The sequence below is a fragment of the Mobula birostris genome, chromosome 4 (genome assembly GCF_030028105.1).
Source record: "Mobula birostris isolate sMobBir1 chromosome 4, sMobBir1.hap1, whole genome shotgun sequence".
Lineage (NCBI taxonomy): Eukaryota > Metazoa > Chordata > Chondrichthyes > Myliobatiformes > Myliobatidae > Mobula > Mobula birostris.
In genome coordinates, this window is record NC_092373.1 from 73,124,983 (window position 1) to 73,146,423 (window position 21,441).

Genomic DNA, 21,441 nt, shown 5'->3' on the forward strand with positions numbered 1-21,441 from the left:
TACTACATGTCTTTCTTTACACTCATTGCATCATCAAACCAATACATTTTTGTACAAAGGACAAATACCACTCATGTGGCCTTTTTCAACAATACATCCATCAATACTCGAGAGGCTGTTATCCTTGCCCAGTCCCTCAGTATCCAGTTTCAACACAGCCATGGATTGCAGTCCTTCCACACAAGGCCTTTGTGTTGGCAGCAACAAGATTCATTGCACATCCTCCAGGATTTGATGAAGGGCCTTGGCTTAAAATGTCCGCTGTTTATTTCCTTCCATAGATGCTGCCAGTCCTGTTGTGTTGCTCCAGCATTTTGTATGTGTTCCTTAATATCTCCTTGTACATGTTCCTGTAGTGGGAGCCACTGCACTTCGTGAACACTCTCAGGGGATCTGATGGTGCCTTCATAACTATATATATGTAGTAGGGACTCCTTACATCAGTGAGGCTTGTTGACTCCTCCCCACATTGCAGACTGGCTTCTCATGAGCATAGAATATAGAGAGAAGATTGAGGGAATGTTCCTCATTAGGAAGGAGGTAATTTGCTTATTGTAATTGCAACAACCTGTCATACAAATAAGCCAGCTGTAAAAAAAATGTGCTCCTTATGCCTCTTATCTCAGATCATCATAACACTTGCCTTCTTGTAACTTTGATTCCAAAGCATCTCTGGCCTCTATGTCAGCAATGTCAAAATGAACAGCATTTTGTACAGCAGGACTTTCCTGATGAATTTAACTAGCACGTGTCTGAAGAGTTCTTTTTAACCTGCTCTTGCAGTGTACTGGAAGCAAGTGTAAAACTAATGAATACCGCATTAAATATGTTTAAAAAGACACCAGGAATTTCAGGGCTTGAGCTAACACATCATTGGACACTAACAACTAAGAAAACCAGAGGCTGAAAATGCAAATACAAAACTCTTCAGGCACAGAAATGCTTTCTTTCAGATCATGAAAATAACTGTTCCTTTTAAGCCTTAGCCTAAGTTATCCTGTGGGACATTTCAAGTGAAACTGAAAGAGGGATTAAGTCAAGCTTTTGCGGGGTTAACACAGAACTGAGAATGGATAAGTGAATTCTAGGAAGGGCCAAAAAGTATGAAAGAACCTAGGCCTCGATGATAGGGAATGGAAATTTTACAAATTATGCAATGGAAATTCAGTGAAAAGTAAATTTATTCCTTCTCCTCATACAAGTTAAGAAACAAACACCACTCTTTAACTCAGTAACTTGCAGCCATTTACAATCAGTGTAAAGATATATGGCTTTTCCTTGAGACCAAAAGTGAATTTATAGGCAAATAGGATGTTTATGATTCATAGGCCAGTGGTTTGAAGGACTGAAAATGGTAACATTGTGTGATAAACACAAGAGATTCAGCAGATGCTGGAAATCTAGTGCAAAATACACAAAATGCACCAGGAACTCAGCAGATCAGACAGCATCTCTGGAAATGAATATAGTTGAAGTTTTGGGCTGAGACCCTTCTTCAGGCCTGGAAAGGTAGGGTGAAGACAACAGAATAAAAAAGGGGGAGGGAAGGGGAAGGAGGATGAGTGAGAAGGTGATAGGTGAAGCCAGGTGGGTGGGAAAGGTAAAAGGCTGGAGGAAAAGGAATCGGATAAGAAAGGAGAGTGGAATATGTGAGAAAGGGAAGAAGGAGAGGCACGTGGGAAGGTTAAATACAGGTGAGGGGAAGAGGTAGAGGACCAGAGTGGGGAATAGAAGAAGAGGGAAGGGGGAAGAAAAAAAAAACAGATGGAGAAATCAATGTTCACATCATCAGGCTGGAAGATACTCAGATGGAATATGAAGTGTTGCTCCTTCAACCTGAGAGTGGGTTTGTCATGGCAGAAGAGGAGGCTATGGACCCACACATTGGAATAGGAATAGGGATAGGAATTAAAATGGTTGGCCATCTGGAAATTCTGCTTCTTGTGGAATGAGTGGAAGTGCTCAATGAAGTGCTCCCCCAATTTATATTGGGTCCCGTCAATGTAGAGGAGGTCACATCGTGAGCACTGGTTACAATAGGTGACCCCAACAGATTTGTGGGTGAAGTGTTGCCTCAATGGGAAGGATTGTTTGGGTAAGGAAGGAGGTGAATGGATAGGAGTAGCAATTCTGTTGTTTGCAGGGATATGTGTCAGGAGGGAGATTAGTGGGAAGGGACAAATGGACAAGGAAGCCACAGAGGGAGAGATCCCTGCAGAAAGTGGAGACGGGTGGGGGGGAGTAAAGACGTTTTTGGTGTTAAGATCTTGTTGAAAATCGCAGAAGTTGTGGAGTATGATATGTTTGATGCAGAAGCTCATGGGGTTGTAGGTAGCACAAGAGGACTTTATCACTGTTAAGATGGTGGGATGATAGGGGGAGGGATGTCTGGGAAATAGAGGAGATACAGGTGAGGGCAGGAATGGTGAAGGAAGGGAAACCCTGTTCATTGAAGGAGGAGAACATCACTGATGAAATAGAAAATAAAGCCTCATTGCAGGAATGGATTCAGCAGAGACAAAGGAACTGAGAAACGGGAATAGCATTTTTAAAAGAGACAGGGTAGGAAGAGATATAATCAAGATAGCTGTGGGAATCAGTAGGTTTATAAAAGATGTCGGTAGACAGTATGTCTCCAGAGATGGAGACAGGGAGATTGAAAAAGGGAAGAGAGGTGACAAATGGACCGTGAATTTAAGGGCAGGGTGGAAGTTGGGGACTAAGTTGATGAAATTGACAAGCTCAGCATGAGTGCATGAAGCTGCACTAATGCAGTCATCAATGTCGCACAAGAAGAGCTGGGGAGCATTATCAGGGAAGGCTTGGAACATGGACTGTTCCATGTAGCCAAGGAAAATGAAGGCATAGCTGGGGCCCATGCAGGTGCCTATGGCTACCCTTTGAGTTTGGGTAACATGGGAGGAGCCACGTGAGGACTAGTTCTACTAGACAGAGGAGGGTGGTGGTGGAAGGGAACTGGTTGGGTCTTTTGTTGAGCAAAAGCAGGGAGCTTTAAGACCACATTGATGGGGATAGAACATCCATGGTGAACACAAGACAGTCAGAGTCAAGGAATTGAAAATTGTTGAGGGGATCGAGTCTCATGGATGTAGGTGGGAAAGGATTGAACCAAGGCAGATAGAATGGAGTCGGGATATGTGCACATGAGTTCAGGCAGAGACATTGGGCCTATCCAGACAGTCAGGTTTGTGGATCTTGGGCAAGAGGTATAAACAAGCAGTGCTTGGCATGTGGTGGTGGAAGGCAGTTCCCCAGAGTTCATGAGAAGACAATTTTCTGGTAGTTCGTGAGGTAAGAGGAGGTTTCCGAGAGTTAACAAGGTAGAGGTCAGTGCGCCATACTACAACACCATCCCCTTTGTCTGTGGGTTTGATGGTGAGGTTAGGATTGGTGCGGAGACAGTGGAAGGCAGTGCGTTCAGTGGGCAGAAGGTTTGAGGAGGAGAGAGGTGTGCTGAATTTGAGTCGATCATTGTCTCTTCGGTAATTTGAGATGAAAAGATCCAGACAAGCAGGATGTCCAAGAGGAGGAGAATGGTTGGAGACAGTAGAAGAGGTCTTCAGTGCAGGGTGGGGAATTCTTGCCAAAGAAGTGAGCTCGGAGATGGAGACGACAGAAGAAGAGCTCGGCATCATGGTGGGTAGAACTGAAGGGCGACAAAGGTAAAGCTGCTGCTGAGGACAGAACATCCTTCCTCAGCGAGGGGAAAGTCCAAAAGAATGGTGAAGACACAGCAGGGATTAGAGCTGGGATCAGAGGGGCAGGAGAGTTGGAGGCATCGGGGGGGGGGTTGGGGTGTTCAGGGAAGGTAGGGTAGGAGAAAGATAGAGGTTCTGAGGACCTAAGAAGTGACAGGGGAGCCTAAGTGATCGGGGGTTGGAGAGTGGTGGTGGGTGAAGGGGAGCCCGGGGCCCGGCAGCAATGAGGAGATTTTGGCCTGAAGCTGATGGCAGCAGAATCTGGGCTGGAATCGGAGCTAGAGGCCATGTAATTCGAGGTCTGAAGGCTTCCAGTATCGTTGGAACGAGGGTTGGAGATGGCAGGATCAGTTGCCTGGAGATGGGTGATCCTTTTATCTTTCCTGGATGTAAAAAAAGGTGAAAACTAGCAATTGATGGTGTGGATCCAGCAGAGGATGAAATTACTCCCTTGTGTAATTCTGCTTTTCTCTTCAGAATTATACATTCCGTTTATATTGTCACTATTTTACCTTGCAGGTTTTAAAATTAAACACAGTAAAATGTAATTCTTGTCAAAGTGAGCCACTATCAACCATCTTTCATCTGATCTTCCTTATCTAAATGAAACGGAAAAGAAATAATACCTTAACTGATGTGTGACACTCAATGTGATTGAAATATTATTTAATAACATAACATGTGAAATGAAGTTTCAAAGCAATGGTTGCCGAAAGTTTCATATTATTGTTTTCATTTTCAGATTTGTACAGCTTCACATGAATCCTTTCTGAACTGAATTGTGGTAACAGGACTTCCTGGTTCGTTCCGTGACACTGGAAGTGTGATGTGGTTGTCCCAGGTGTGAGTCACACCTCTATGCAAAGGTCACAAGGTGTAGCGTCATCCGTGCACTGTTTGTTCTCTTTTTGGTCTATGTGGGGCAATGTGAACTTCCCAGTCCCCTGGTCTTCTCAGTGCATCACTGGAGATGTCATTTGCTCAGGCAAAATCTTAAAACCCAACCTGACAACAGACAATCTGAAACCTTACACTTCCTCCACCCTTCAATCACCACTCCAACCCACCACCCTCCATCCCCAAACTTCCACTCCAATACCCGTCCCTCCACATCCAATCCACCCGTCCAGTCACACTTCCTCTACCCTTCAAATCAACACTTCAATCCCCCTTCCTCCACCCTGAAAACTACTGCTCCAATACTTCTACCTCTACTTTCTACCCTCCCCACCACTTCAGTCTTCCTATCTCCAGCCTCCAAACTACTGCTCCATACGTCCTCCCTCCATCCTTCAACTCACCACACCGTTCCACTTTCTGCCAATCTCCAAACTATCACTCAATGCCTTCCCTCCTCCCTCCAATCCTACTCTAATCTCCCTCCCTCCACCCTCCAAACCAACACTCTAATTCTCCTCCCTCTGCCCTCCAAACCAACACTCTAATCACCTTCCCTCTACCCTCCAAACCATGACTCCATTATCCTCCCTCCAACCTTTACAACAGCACTTGCAAAGTCCCATTTGTATAACTTTCCCATGCTTGCCTCTCTTCAGGTATGAAGCAGTTTCCTTCAATTTATAATAAAAGATGACATCATATGATGTCATAAAAGTTCTATTTTACATGCACAGATGATGTGTTTCATTAAACAAGAGTAACATGGTTACAGAATAAAGCCACAAGACCATATGACAAAGGAGCTGAATTACACCATTTGGCCCATCGAGTCCGTTCTGCCATTCGTTCATGCAGGATTCATTGTTCTTCTTAGCCCCAATTCTCCTGCCTTCTTCCCTTTCTTTTGAAGCCCTTACTCATCAAGAATCTATCAACCTCCACTTTAAATATCAGTTGGCCTCCACCACCATCTGTGGCAATTCACGAATCACCTCCCTCTGGCTAATGAAATTCCTCAACATGAAGATGCAGAGGTTATTTAAAGAAGTGGATTGGAGTCATGATCTAATTGCATGGCAGAACAGACCTCAGGAGAGGGCCTACTCCAGTCTCATTGACTATTTCAGTTATCATGAGCCTCTTGCTTCCAGTGGGGTTGAACACTGAGTTATGATGCAAAGCTCATTGTTGTTTCTACAAGCTTTCTTTGGTCTAAAATAATTACGAATTTCTACAGAAGCAAAATAATAAATAATTGCATCCAGACAGCAGTTTCCATTAGCCAGACAAATAGATATACGAACAAAAGTGCGAACAATATTCTGCTTTACACAATTTTGTTCTGAGCTCTCAAACACAAATTGAAGAAAATATCCTATATGAAAGGGCAAATAGCAAATGAAAAAACTGGTCAGGGTTGTAGCAATGATTACTATGGTTTTGCTAAACCGAATACTTCCATAAGATTCCATTTTTCTTTTGTGAAGTGTTGTGATAATCTGAAATGAGCAGAAACTCAAAATGATAGCGGGAATTATAAATCCAACCAGCTCAATGACAATGACAATCCAGGAGCTGGGAGGGTGCTGGGACCTATTGACAAAGCATTGGCGCTGGTTTTGGTTTTGAGCTTCTATGGTGGAATGTATTTGCAGGGGAATTCTTATCAGACACACCAAAGTCCAGGTTACACCACATGCAATCGCAGCTTTCACTGGTGACCTGTAACGAACTGCATTTAATGGGTACTTTATTGCAATGTATCGATCCACGCATATGCAGACAGTGATGTAGATACTCACATACATGTTCAGAAAATAAAGACATTCAAGAAATGCGCAGAAGCCTAATCCGAGATTCCAGTCATGCTTGTAGCTGTATAGCTTGAAAGGTAAAGATAGAAGCACCAGGGTATCAGCCACAGCCAGGCTGGTCATGTAAATTGTGGTCTCCGTCCACTTCCTGAGCTTCCAGCAGAACACCCACAGGGCCATTGCGTTGAACGGTAATCCCAGTAGAAATATTGGGATGTACATGTAAAACTGAATCAACTGCACGCTCTTAATCTCTGTAATATTGCACCACATTTCTTCTGAACTGCCAAGCTGTAAGAGAGTAACACAATATATATATACAAAGTAAGATGTGTGTTCAATGAAGCTTTGAATACTCACAACTTCTTAACTGAGTTTCTTCAATCAAGGCTTCCTTTGACAATATTAATTGAACTGTATGCACGAGATCCTTTACTAATAACAGAATATCCATTCAATACATGCTCATACATTTGAAATTGCCCGTCCTGTTGAGGATGATTTAGGCAGTGGGGTATAGTTTATAGACAGTTTAGCAGAGAAGGCATTAGGAGCTAACAATTATAAAATTCTAATGTCTTCACGTCTGAAACCTGGGCAAAAAATAAATTGCTGGTAGAACTCAGTGGGTTAGGCTGCATCTGTGGAGGCTTTTGCTCTTCCCATCTGGTCAAAAGCTGATGACCACCCTCCTTAGTAATAAGAGCACCATCAGTCTTAACGTCATCTGCACCTTTACTGATCATATTTTTTCAGATTCACATCCAGATGATTAATGTAAATAACAAACAGTAAGTGTCCTCGCACCAATCCCCATGGTCATAGGCTTACAATCATCAAAACAACCCTCAACTGTCCCTCCCGGGTTCCTATCACTAAGTCGATTTTGAATCTAGTTTGCTAAACTGCCCTGAATCCAGTAGGCTCTCAATTTTTGTTTTTATATTTTATTTTTTATTGAGATACAGTGTGGAATAGGACCTTCCACCCCTGTGATGAAACCAGTTAGAATGCTCTCCATAGTACATCTCTAGAAATTTGTGAGTGTCTTTGGTGACATACCAAATTTCCTCAAACTCCTAATGAAATATATCTGCTGCCTTACCTTTTTTGTAACTGTATTCATATGTATGGCCCAGGATAGGTCGTTAGAGGTGTCAAAACCAGGAACTTGAAATTGCTCACCCTTTCCAGTACTGATCCCTCGATGAGGACGGGTGTGTGCTTCCTTGTTCTACCCTTTCTAAAGTCCACAGTCAGTTCTTTGGTCTTACTGATGCTGATTTCAAAGTTGTTGTGATATGAATCAACCAGCTGACCTATTTCACTTCTGTACGCCTTCTTGTTACCCCTGAAATTCTGCTAACAATAGTTGTGTCATCAGCAAATTTGTAGGTTGCATTTGAGCTGTGCTTATCCGCACAGTCATGGGTGTAGAGAGAATTGAGCAGTGGGCTAAGTACACACCCTTGAGGTGTGGCAGTGTTCGAGATGTTATTTCCAATCCACATAGACTTTGGACTTCCAGTGAGGAAGCTGATGATCCAATTGCAGAGAGGGATATAGAGCTTCTTAATCGGAACTTTAGGAATGATTGTGTTAAATGCTGAGTTGTAGTCAATAAATAGGATCTTGACGTAAGTAGCAATATTGTCCAGGTGATCCAAAGATGTGTGAAGAGCCAATGAGATCGCTTTCACTGTAGGCCTATTGTGGTGATAGGCAATTTGTAGTGGGTCCAGGTCCTTGCTGACACAAGAGTTGTTTCTAGCCTTAACAAACCTCTCAAAGTAGTTCATTTCCGTAAATGTGAGTGCTACTGGACGATAGCTGTATAAGCCCTCTCACTCTGCTCCTCTTGGGTACTGGTATGATTGCTGCTCTTTGAAGCAGGTGGGAACTTCCGACTATAGCAGCATGAGACTGAAATATTCCTTGAGCATACCCATAGGTTTTCAGAGCCCTACCAGGTACACCACTGGGGTATATCACCCTGCGAGGGATTATTCTCCTGAAAGATGTTCTGACATCGGTCTCCAAGACAGAGATCACAGGGTCACCGGACGCTGCCTTTCCTCATAGCTGTAGTTTCATTCTTCCTCTCAAAGCATGCATAAAGGGCATTGAGCTCATCTGGGAATGAAACATCACTGCCGTTCATGATGTTAGCGTTCGCTTTGTAGGAAGTACTGGCCTGCAAAGCCTGACAGAGCTGACGTACATCTGATTCCACCTCTAAACTCAATCAGAATTGTTCTTTTGCTCTTGAGATAGCTCTCTGTAAGTCATACCTGGCCTTCTTGTATTGTCTTGGATCACCAGACTTGAATGCCACATTTCTAGCCCTCAGCAGACTACAAATCTCCTGGCTCACCCAAGCTTTTTGATTTGGATGTGTACAGTATGTTCTTGTAGATATGCACTCATCCACACAGGTTTTAATAAAGCCAGTGATAACTGTGGTCTATTCTTTCAGACTCGAAGATGAATCCCTGAATACTGTCTAGTCCATCAACTCAAAGCAGTCCTGTAAATGCTTCTCTGACCTTTCTTGTCCATTCCTTCTTGATCCTCTCTACTGGTGCTGCTGTCTTCAGTCTCTGCCTGTCCTCAGGGAGTAGGAGTGCAGCTACTAGGTGATCAGACTGTCCCAAGTGTGGGTGTGGGATGGCATAGTAGGCGTTCTTGATGGTAGTATAATTGTTGTCCAGTGTGTTAACTGTTCCCACAAGTGATATTTGTGTGATAATTATCTAGGGACTTTTTCATTCTGGCCTTGTTAAAATTCCCCTAAATGGCGGGAAAGGCGTCAGGATGTGCTATTTCATGCCTGTTGATTAAGTCGCTCAGTTAGTCTGGAGCTTGCCTGACACGGGCCTGAGTTGGAATGCTACCAAGATGATGGCTGAAAATTCCCGCAGAAGATGAAACAGACGACACTTGACCGCCAGATGTTGCAGGTCGGGCCAGCAGGACTGGGAAAGAACTGCCACGTTTGTGCACAATGAAGAATTAATTAAAAAGCATCCTCCTCCTCTTCTGCCTTGAAAAACTCAGCTGTACCATCTTGGTGGTGAACTGTGAAACCAGCGAGCTGTATCGCTGCGTCCAGAATAGCGGGGGATATCCAAGCCTCCGTGAAACAAAAACAAACGTAACACACTCATGTTCCTCTGGTACAGCAATCTTACTCTGAGGTGTTCGGATTTTATTTTCAGAGACTGAACGTTTGCCAGCAGAATAGATGATAATGGAAGTCGGAACCCTTTTCACCTTAAACGAACATTTAAACCAGCACGCATCCTCTCTTCTGCTGTTTTAAAGGGGTACCGTACTTGCGACCGTAGACTTTCACCCGAGATTCATCGACTTTGAGTAGCGGTAGATTTTTTAAACGCCTTAAGACGTTGTTGCTTACTGTATTGTCCATGGCCATAGCTGTGGATTTCAGTTGTAGCCTTCTAAAACGGAAATATTTGAAGATCTCCATCAGACCGGCTCGCACAGCCGCCGCTTTATTTGCACCACAGAGGTTCTCCTGTCTTTGTAAGATAATCTTTCCCCGTGTGGTTTTGTGCTGCACTATCAGTAACTGAAGCAAAGTGATAGTTTCAATGAGTGTAGCAACTGGCACTAAATGAGACTATCCTCAGCCCACACCCCACAGGCTCAGACTTTCCCTGAAAATTCATCCCTTAGTCCCAATTTCTAATCACTATGTCCAACCTGATTCATACCACCACTCCATCCAGTCTCCCACTCCTACCACTATATCCTTCTCTTTGTTTCTCCTAGCTAACACATCACTGCTTCGGGAAAACTTTTTGCATCATTACTTCAAATGTTGCAGATTTCTTTTTCTGGCAAACCTGGGATCATTGAAATAAAAAATTGAAATTTAACCAAAGTCAGATAATTTAACCAAACCCAGAGATCTTAAAATGTACCATTTCCAGCAATTGTTTTAGTTCTACAAGAAATTTCAGATGTCAACTTGTCCTACTAATTTATGGCACTTCTTAGTAAATCTTTGTTAATTACAGCTAGGGACCTACTTACTCAGCTGCATCATCCCTTTCTGAGGTTTAATCTTTCCTGCTGTCTGTTCTTCTCTTTTGTTCTCTCTCAAATTACATTAAAACTTTCCCAATGCTGATAAATGTTTATCAATATCAATTGTTATTTTTTTCCCCCTCCAACAAATTTTGACCATGGCAGAGAACTTGCTAAGTTGTTGTCATTCCACACCATAAGCCTCCAGAAGATCCTTCGTATTTTCTGGCCAAGGAAGATCTCCAACCATGTCCTACTCCCTCAACGTAACCTAGAGGACATGGCCACCATCATCTTAATGAGGAAATGCTGGAGGTGGATTGGGCACATGATGAGAAGACAGGCCAACTCCATCATCAAGACAGCACTTCATCGGACCCTTGAAGGACAGAAGAAACATGGAAGACCAAAGAAAACTTGGCGCTGTACCGTGGTGACAGAAATGAGGATGCTGAATCACGTCTGGGGCACAATAGAGAAAATGGCCAAGGACAAACAGAAGAAAGAGCTTCATTACTACCCTAAATATGAGCAGCTTAACTGGCAAGAGAGAAATATTGACCAGCTGAGAATTTCTAGAATTTTCTGTTTTACTTAAGACTTTTATTGCAACATGTTTCTGACTATTTGACAGTGAACATATTTCCAAAATCTCTATGAAACATTTCAAACAATTTCTGTTTTTAATTACATTCGCCAGTACATGAGTACATTGCTTGTTAAGTGTATGCAAAGTGAAGTAGTGCAGTGACAGTTTGCTTGTTCCCTGTGTTTTTCCAGACAAGAAACTTTGTATCTGCAAAGCCATCTCAGTACTGACCTCACCTGACTCTACTCAGTTGAATATTTTCAGGAAGTCTAAGGGTGATGGTACAACCACTAAGGCTGTTGCTAAAAATTCTAATCTTAACTGCAATGCAATGTTCTTTTTTAACAGATGCTTGGGGTTGAAGATGTAATTGTTTCCTCTCCCACTTTGCAGGTTCTGAGCGGCAAGACCAATTTTTATAGCCCATTCCTAACTCTTCCTGAGAAGGTAGAATGAGTGCTAACTTGTAACACTGCAGTCCTTCTCGTGAAGGAGCACAATGGTGGGTATGCTGGTCTATGATAGGATGCTGATGTTCACTTGGTTTCCTTTCTAGTGATTTGGAGGGGTTTTGCAGAGATAGTTTTGATGGTGCCTCTCCAGTGCTTTGAGATGCCGGCTGTAGGAAGTCCATGTTTCAGAAACTCAGAGGAGGTCAATGATAACTGCTCAACATGTCATGAAGTTTGTGAGTTTGAAGTTTTGATCCTCAAGTACTCTTTTGCTTAATCCACCAAATATTGTCCTACCCGCTGAAGGTGGTAGTAAGTATCATCACTAATATCTACCTTCTTGGCTCTTGAAACTTATTATCTAGGGAATGATTGTAGATCAATATTGTTAGGGAAGTGCTATGTGATTGGGGGCAGTTTGGTAGATGAACTTTGCTTAATGGATTTTTAGCAGTACACAGTATATCTCATATATTTCTGCAGACAAGTCAATACTTACTTGAAACTCAGCCTCCAAATGTAATCATATGCAGTTCGAGCAATCTCGGTACTGGAGTGAGTGTAGTGTAGATCAAACAGTTTCCTCTTTGTCCTGGCAATTAGCTCCACTTCAGCAGGAATCTTTTTGGAAGCAAAGTGGGTGGGGTTGAATTAAATTAGACTGGTTTGATTTGATCATATTGTCATAGGTACAGTGAAAAAGCTGTCTTGCATACTGTTTGGACAGATTAATTCATTACAACAATGCATTGAGGTAGCATGAGGTAAAATGATTCTGGAATGCAGAATAAGGTCTTACCGAGAAAGTGCACTGCAGGTAGACAATAAGAAGGTAGGCTGTGTGGTTAGGAGTCCATCTTATCATACTAGGGAACTGTTCAACAGTTTTATAATTGATGAAAAAATTATCAGGATTAAACTGGTCTGCATTGAGATTGAGTTAGTACTGGCCATCATACAGCAGAGGTGGGATGGAAACATGACCTGTGAGAGGGTGCTGACTGCAGAATCAGAATGGTTATAGAGCAGAGGAAGATCATTCAATTCATTGAGTCCACACCAGTTCAATACAAGAACAACTCACTAGGTTCATTAATAATGAATCTGTCTTCACTTCCATTCCTGGTAGTACAACTGGCCACTTATATCTTAAATAAGGTTTCCTTCATGTTGCTTTTTGTTCTTATGCCCTTCACCTTTATTCTCTGTCGAGTGGTTCTTGATCCCTCGGTGAATAGAAACATTTATGCTCTGTCTACTCTGGCCAGTCCTATCATGGTTTTAATATCCTAATCAAATCTCCTCAATACCTTCCCTCTTTCAGTGAGACCAACCCCAGCCTCTTCAGTCCATCCACATATCGAAAGCCTCTCATATCTGAAATAAATCTCTCCAAAGCCTTCATAACTTTTCCAAACAACACACACAAAAAAATGCTGGTGGACGCAGCAGGCCAGGCAGCATCTATAGGAAGAGGTACAGTCGATGTTTCCGGCTGGGACCCTTCGTCAGGACTAACTGAAAGAAGAGATAGTAAGAGATTTGAAAGTCAACTGAAAGAATAGATAGTAAGAGATTTGAAAGAGATTTCAAATCTCTTATTATCTCTTCTTTCAGTTAGTCCTGATGAAGGGTCCCAGCCCGAAACGTCGACTGTACCTCTTCCTATAGATGCTGCCTGGCCTGCTGCATTCCACCAGCATTTTTTGTGTGTGTTGTCTGAATTTCCAGCATCTGCAGATTTCCTCATGTCTGCGATATTTTCTTCCAAAATGTGATGCTCAGATGAAGGCACAGTGCCCAGTTCTGGTGGTAACAGAGTGCTGTAAAATTTAACTGTGACTTTGTTGCTTTTGTTTCCCTTGTCTCTTACTATTAGGCTCAGGATTCTATGCACTTTTTTAAAAAACTACTTTCTCTCCCTGCCCTACCACTTACAAAGAATTATGCAGCGATACCTGAAACTGCTCAGTCCTTATGCTCCTTGTCAGAACCAAGTCCTCCAGTTTACATTTCTCATTACTCCTACAAACATCTACTGACATGACCTTTCAACCATCTGAAGCAATCATTCCACCAAACTGTTCAAATCTCCTAGAAAATAAAAAAAAACTTCAAGGACTAAAAATCCAAAAAACAAAACACAAAATACTGGAAGAATTCAACAGTTGGAAAGAGAGAAGTAGTTAATAGTTCAGATACTGGACACGTCTGGTATGGGATCCTTCATCAGAACCGGAAACACTTATTCCTCTTTTCACAGATGCCTGATTTGCTGAGTGTTTCGAGTCTTTTTCTGTGTTTGTTTTAAATCTCCTGGAAGTCTAATACTGTTCTGTTCATAGTTCATAAGTCTCCATATTCTCTGTAAATTGGGAATTATGTCTAATAAGAAAAGTGAAAGAGTTGTGGAATCAAATGGTGTAAAAGCATGCCTTTGACCCACTGAGTCCAAATGGAATATTGAACATCCATTGTTCATTAATTCTACCCATCAATTTGCTTTCAAATTCTATGATCTATTCTAAGGTCAATGTACAGCAGTCAACTAAACTACCACTGGCACATTTTCAGTAAGAAACTGGGGCGCCCGGAGAAAATCCATGTAGTGACAGGGAGAACGTGCAAACTCCATACAGAAAGCATCAAAGGGTAGGATTGAACCCAGGTGACTGGTGTGAGACACCAGCTCTTCTGGCTGCACCAGGCTATTGCCTTAAACAATCAGCAAACTTTGAAGAATAAATATGATATAATAATTGTCCATATATAAATGTACAAAAAAGAAAATGTTGGAAGTTCAAAATGTTGGAAGTTCCATTGTCTTTACTTCTTGGGATTCAATCATCTCCAACATTTTAGATAGAAGCTCAGCCAGTTCTAGGAACTTCTTAACCGAACCCTGGGGAGCTTCACTGTACACCTTCCTCCAGTTTCAGAAATGGCTTTTATCTACTGCTCTCAGTTTCCTGTTACTTAAACAGTCTTCTGTCTGAGTTGCTACAGATGCTGTTTTTTCCATCAACTTTTATGTGGTGCCTTATCAGATTAGTTCACAACAGGGGGATGGGAACCAGTGCAGAGAGACAGAGGGGTGTAAAGTGAGGGTAGAAGCAAAAAGTACTATGGAGGAAAGTAAAAGTGGCAGGCCGACAAATCCAGGGGAAGCATTAAAAAGGGCCACTTTTCAGCATAATTGTATAAGGGCTAAGAGAGTTGTAAAAGAGCACCTGAAGGCTTTGTGTGTCAATGCAAGGAGCATTCGTAATAAGGTGGATGAATTGAAAGTGCAGATTGTTATTAATGATTATGATATAGTTGGGATCACAGAGACATGGCTCCAGGGTGACCAGGGATGGGAGCTCAACGTTCAGGGATATTCAATATTCAGGAGGGATAGACATGAAGGAAGGGGAGGTGGGGTGGCGTTGCTGGTTACAGAAGAGATTAACGCAATAGAAAGGAAGGACATAAGCCGGGAAGATGTGGAATCGATATGGGTAGAGCTGCGTAACACTAAGGGGCAGAAGACGCTGGTGGGAGTTGTGTACAGGCCACCTAACAGTAGTAGTGAGGTCGGAGATGGTATTAAACAGGAAATTAGAAATGTGTGCAATAAAGGAACAGCAGTTATAATGGGTGACTTCAATCTACATGTAGATTGGGTGAACCAAATTGGTAAAGGTGCTGAGGAAGAGGATTTCTTGGAATGTATGCGGGATGGTTTTTTGAACCAACATGTCGAGGAACCAACTAGAGAGCAGGCTATTCTGGACTGGGTTTTGAGCAATGAGGAAGGGTTAATTAGCAATCTTGTCGTGAGAGGCCCCTTGGGTAAGAGTGACCATAATATGGTGGAATTCTTCATTAAGATGGAGAGTGACATAGTTAATTCAGAAACAAAGGTTCTGAACTTAAAGAGGGGTAACTTTGAAGGTATGAGATGTGAATTAGCTAAGATATACTGGCAAATGACACTTAAAGGATTGACGGTGGATATGCAATGGCAAGCATTTAAAGGTTGCATGGATGAACTACAATAATTGTTCATCCCAGTTTGGCAAAAGAATAAATCAAGGAAGGTAGTGCACCCATGGCTGACAAGAGAAATTAGGGATAGTATCAATTCCAAAGAAGAAGCATACAAATTAGCCAGAGAAAGTGGCTCACCTGAGGACTGGGAGAAATTCAGAGTTCAGCAGAGGAGGACAAAGGGCTTAATTAGGAAGGGGAAAAAAGATTATGAGAGAAAACTGGCAGGGAACATAAAAACGGACTGTAAAAGCTTTTATAGATATGTAAAAAGGAAAAGACTGGTAAAGACAAATGTAGGTCCCCTGCAGACAGAAACAGGTGAATTGATTATGGGGAGCAAGGACATGGCAGACCAATTGAATAATTACTTTGGTTCTGTCTTCACTAAGGAGGACATAAATAATCTTCCAGAAATAGTAGGGGACAGAGGGTCCAGTGAGATGGAGGAACTGAGCGAAATACATGTTAGTAGGGAAGTGATGTTAGGTAAATTGAAGGGATTGAAGGCAGATAAATCCCCAGGGCCAGATGGTCTGCATCCTAGAGTGCTTAAGGAAGTAGCCCAAGAAATAGTGGATGCATTAGTGATAATTTTTCAAAACTCGTTAGATTCTGGACTAATTCCTGAGGATTGGAGGTTGGCTAATGTAACTCCACTTTTTAAAAAAGGAGGGAGAGAGAAACCGGGGAATTATAGACCGGTTAGCCTAACGTTGGTGGTGGGGAAACTGCTGGAGTCAGTTATCAAGGATGTGATAACAGCACATTTGGAAAGCGGTGAAATGATTGGACAAAGTCAGCATGGATTTGTGAAAGGAAAATCATGTCTGACGAATCTCATAGAATTTTTTGAGGATGTAACTAGTAGAGTGGATAGGGGAGAACCAGTGGATGTGGTATATTTGGATTTTCAAAAGGCTTTTGACAAGGTCCCACACAGGAGATTAGTGTGCAAACTTAAAGCACACGGTATTGGGGGTAAGGTATTGGTGTGGGTGGAGAATTGGTTAGCAGACAGGAAGCAAAGAGTGGGAATAAACGGGACCTTTTCAGAATGGCAGGCGGTGCCTAGTGGGGTACCGCAAGGCTCAGTGCTGGGACCCCAGTTGTTTACAATATATATTAATGACTTGGATGAGGGAATTAAATGCAGCACCTCTAAGTTTGCGGATGACACGAAGCTGGGTGGCAGTGTTAGCTGTGAGGAGGATGCTAAGAGGATGCAGGGTGACTTGGATAGGTTGGGTGAGTGGGCAATTTCATGGCAGATGCAATTTAATGTGGATAAATGTGAAGTTGTCCACTTTGGTGGCAAAAATAGGAAAACAGATTATTATCTGAATGGTGGCCGATTAGGAAAAGGGGAGGTGCAACGAGACCTGGGTGTCACTATACACCGGTCATTGAAAGTGGGCATGCAGGTACAGCGGGCGGTGAAAAAGGCGAATGGTATGCTGGCATTTATGGCGAGAGGATTCGAGTACAGGAGCAGGGAGGTACTACTGCAGTTGTACAAGGCCTTGGTGAGACCACACCTGGAGTATTGTGTGCAGTTTTGGTCTCCTAATCTGAGGAAAGACATCCTTGCCATAGAGGGAGTACAAAGAAGATTCACCAGATTGATTCCTGGGATGGCAGGACTTTCATATGAAGAGAGACTGGATGATCTGGGCTTGTACTCGTTGGAATTTAGAAGATTGAGGGGGGATCTGATTGAAACGTATAAGATCCTAAAGGGATTGGACAGGCTAGATGCAGGAAGATTATTCCCGATGTTGGGGAAGTCCAGAACGAGGGGCCACAGTTTGAGGATAGAGGGGAAGCCTTTTAGGACCGAGATTAGGAAAAACTTCTTCACACAGAGAGTGGTGAATCTGTGGAATTCTCTGCCACAGGAAACAGTTGAGACCAGTTCATTGGCTATATTTAAGAGGGAGTTAGATATGGCCCTTGTGGCTACGGGGGTCAGGGGGTATGGAGGGAAGGCTGGGGCGGGGTTCTGAGTTGGATGATCAGCCATGATCATAATGAATGGCGGTGCAGGCTCGAAGGGCCGAATGGCCTACTCCTGCACCTATTTTCTATGTTCCTATACCATTTGGAAGCACATTAACTCACTTAGATTTCAAGATTACTAAAATTTTGAATTCTAGATGCAAACTAAGGTGATAGCTCCTCCCTATTAGCAAAATGTCACAATGGTTCAGCCCAGCACATAAGAAATTTTCAAATAAACCAATTACTTTAAAACTGCAATTACTTACACTAATATTATGATTATTGAAGTCTGTAAAATTCCCACAAAGCCCCTATACATTTATGTATGAACATCTTCTAAATCCTGGCCAGTTTGACCTTATATATTCACTTACTTATTATTATTATTATTATTTATTTATTTAATTGCCCTTTTTTGTATTTGCACAGTTCATGTTATTTTGCATATTGGTTGTTTGTCAGTCTCTGTGTTTAGTTTGTCATTAATTATATTGCATTTCTTTGTTCTACTGTAAATGCCTACAAGAAAATGAATCTCAGAGTAGAAAATGGTGACGTATACATAATTTGATAGTAAATTTACTTTGAACTTTGAACTTCTACTAAATAAAAGTTGGCAAGGAAATTATATAATTTTTTTTGCAACCATTGTTGATGTTCTAAAGATGTAAAGCTAATTTAAGATTCAATTATCTTGTGAGAAAGGTTAATCCTGTGAACAGAGTATTCTAATTAATGATAGACAATTGCATTGTGAAATATATTAATTTTTTCTATTGACTCATCAGGCAGGTGGTTATCATTTGATATTCAGTTAATGCCTGCAATACATCTGGGTGGAAAATTACTGATGAGAAAGAGCAAACTCTTCATTCATCAGCTCTCAATGATGAAAGATATGAATAGCAAAATTACTGGGACTCCAGTCGCGACAAAAATCACTTCAATGAAAATTATTTCAAATGATCAATTGGTGCAGAGTCGCAGTATGAGATACCAGGGTAGATAGCTAAAATCTTTTCATACAGTTAATTTTTAAGAAAGGTTTTAAGGAGATGGAGAAGTGGAAATGTTTACTGAGGTAATTCCGAAACTCAAGGTCTTGATATGTGAATGCATTATATCTAACTGCAGGGTGATTAAAATTGAGGATAATTAAGAGTGTCGCCTGACTGTACTGCTGGAAGATATTAATGAAGTAATGAGGTAAGGAAGGACAAGGTTATGGAAAGATTTGCAAGGATAAGATTTTAACTTAGAGACATTAAACTGAAAGATGAACAGAATTCCGTAAGTCAGGAGCAGCCAAGTTTTGTGGAAATGGAAACACCAACCATATATATAATGTGAATTTGCAGGCAATCTGTGAGTATTTCAATATTATGTGTTGGAGATGGGGGATGTGGATGACAGCAATACTATAGAAATGAAAATCAGAAGTATCAGAGGTGGCACAGGTGTGTGGTCAAAAGCACATCACATGGTCTAATTCAACACTCATTCAGTTTTAACAGTTTCCAGGGAAAAGATGCAAACCCTACCCAGAGAATGGAGTTTATAGTGAGGATTGAGGGCAATGGCTTTGATATCCCACAAGTTTAGCTGGAGAGCAAAGCATCTACATTAGAACTTGTGAGGAAACTATAGCAATACACCACAAACTATGTCTGTTCTCACTTCATGAGGGAAGGAGAAAGAGTCAGCATGTAGAGCTGGGAGTCAATTCTGAAGCAAGACTTGCAAGGATCATAGGTGCTCATGGCTATCCTGCAAAGCTGTCTGCCATATAAATCAGCCACCTCTGCTCCAGTGCTGTCTCAGCCACTGAAGGAGTATCAGGCCAGAGAACTTAGGCACGCAAGAATGGAGAAGGCATCCATAAGATTGCATAATCGTCAATTTTAACAATTGTGAATATTCATATTTCTAAATTTGATTTGGAATACTTATTTATTTCAGTATCTACAATAGCTAAGTAAATATTGTGATGCTTAGTGACAGGAAATGAAAGATATAGAACTGTGGATGAGTGAAAATATAGAGTCATAGTTACTGGCAAAGAAAGGTGCTTGAGGTCAAACTTGAGAAGGGCTATTGATGCTGCCTTCTGTTTTCTGATTCCATCTTACCCCCTAATTTCTGTTTGGAGCTGCCTGCCTATACCCCAGCCCTCATGTCTTTGAGCACTCACGCTCAGGAGGTTGCACAGTGTACATCTTGAGGCACACACTGTTGAATACAAAAGCATTCTAAAGCCGTTGAGCTGGAGAATTATTCTTGAACCATATAATTAGTGCATAAACCCAGAGCATCCAGTAACACCTCTTTGGCTGGTAATAGTGGACGAACCACAGGTGGCGGAGTGAGTTACAATATAGTTGTTGCCAGGATATTGAACTGATATATCAATTTTTGCAGTCACTTATCAGCTGGACACTGATAAAAATAGAATCTCTTTCAACTGATATGTACTTTGAGTTGGCTCACCACCACAAATTGACACAGAAGCAAGTGTCTTTGCAGTTCTTGTAATGGCTTATGCTTATTCCTCCTGCATTTCTCACTCAAGACCGAGAATCGATAAGATCCCTTATCTTGCTCATGCGATAGCAGACAGCAATCTGTAAGGTACTGCAATGTCTTCTAAACCAACCTGGAAGTATCACAATGCATGAAACACAGTGAGTTGCCCTACTGCTTTGAAGTAGGATTAGATGAGGTCAAGATGAGGCCCACTTTCAGGCACGGGCAGCGTCGGTGTGGGAGCAAGGAGTGCTCGAGGTCGAGGGATGACTGGAGATCGGAGGATCAGAGGATCAGCTGTTGTAGATAGGCTGAGGAAGATCGGGACTACCTAGGCATTACCTGAGGAGGAAGGTAAAACTGCGCAGGCACGGGTGATGTCAGCGGCGAGCGTGGAGTTTAAAAAGAGGCCCAGTTTCAGGTGCGGGCAGCGGAGTGCATGGGAGCAGAGTGCTGGGCTTTGGCTCAGTGGGCTTCGGCGTAAGAGGGTCTTCGATGAGAGGTAATCAGTGAGCCTGAGTACGTGCTTGCTGAGGAAAAAAGGTAAGGTCGATAGGTACTTTTTCATTTATTCTGATTAATCTGGGATCAGGTAATGGGGGAGATAGTTAGAGCAGTGGTGTGCTCCGTATGCAGTATGTGGGAGGCCAGGGTCAACGCCGTTGTCCCTGATGACCACACCTGCAGAAGGTGCATCCAGCTGCAGCTCCTATCAGAGTGAGTTAGGGAATTGGAGCTGGAGCTGGATAAACTATGGATCATTCGGGAGGCAGAGACAGAGATAGATAAGAGTTATCGGGAGGTAGTCACACCGAAAAGACGAGAGGTAGGCAACTGGGTGACTGTCAGGAGGTGGAGGGGGAGCAGGTAGAGAGTGCAGAGCACCCATGTGGCTATTCCCATCAACAATAAGTATACCGTTTTGGATACTGTTGGTGGGGATGACCTACCAGGAACAAGCTGCAGTGGTCCTGTCTCTGGCACTGAGGTTGGACCCTCAACTCAGAAGGGAAGAGAGGACAGCGGTAGTGATAGGGGATTCTATAGTCAAGGGGTCAGATAGGAGATTTTGTGGGGGAGATTGGGAGTCTCGGGTGGTATGTTGCCTCCCTGGTGCCGGGTGCAGGTTATTCTCGAGAGGGAGGGCAAGAATCCAGATGTTGTGGTCCATGTAGGGACCAACGGCCTGGGTAGGAAGAGTGAGGGGGTCCTGCGTAGTGAGTTCAGGGAGTTAGGTGCGAAGCTGAAGGGCAGGACCTCCAGGAATCTCAGGATTGCTACCTGTGCCACGTGCGAGTGAGGCGAGGAACAGAAGGATTATACAGATCAATACGTGGCTGAGAGGATGGTGCAGGAGG

At 42.6% G+C, this 21,441-nt stretch overlaps 1 protein-coding gene across 3 annotated transcripts in view; it reads right to left on the reverse strand.

The window, feature by feature from the left end:
* Positions 1–5,147: 5,147 nt before the first annotated feature.
* The window catches only part of LOC140196414 (G-protein coupled receptor 35-like), a 57,467-nt gene continuing 41,173 nt past the window's right edge, over positions 5,148–21,441 (reverse strand). For 2 of the 3 annotated variants that reach the window (XR_011885706.1, XR_011885707.1), the window contains exons 2-3: positions 12,027–12,148; positions 6,644–6,724 (exon numbers count right to left, since the gene is read on the reverse strand). Coding sequence is in view for 1 of the 3 variants with exons in the window: in XM_072255564.1 (XP_072111665.1) it covers positions 5,750–6,724; positions 7,539–7,559 (996 nt within the window). In the remaining 2 variants the exon portion in view is untranslated. Of the gene's footprint in view, positions 6,725–7,538; positions 7,926–12,026; positions 12,149–21,441 lie in introns of those variants that run through there. The other variant, XM_072255564.1, reaches the window with a different exon arrangement.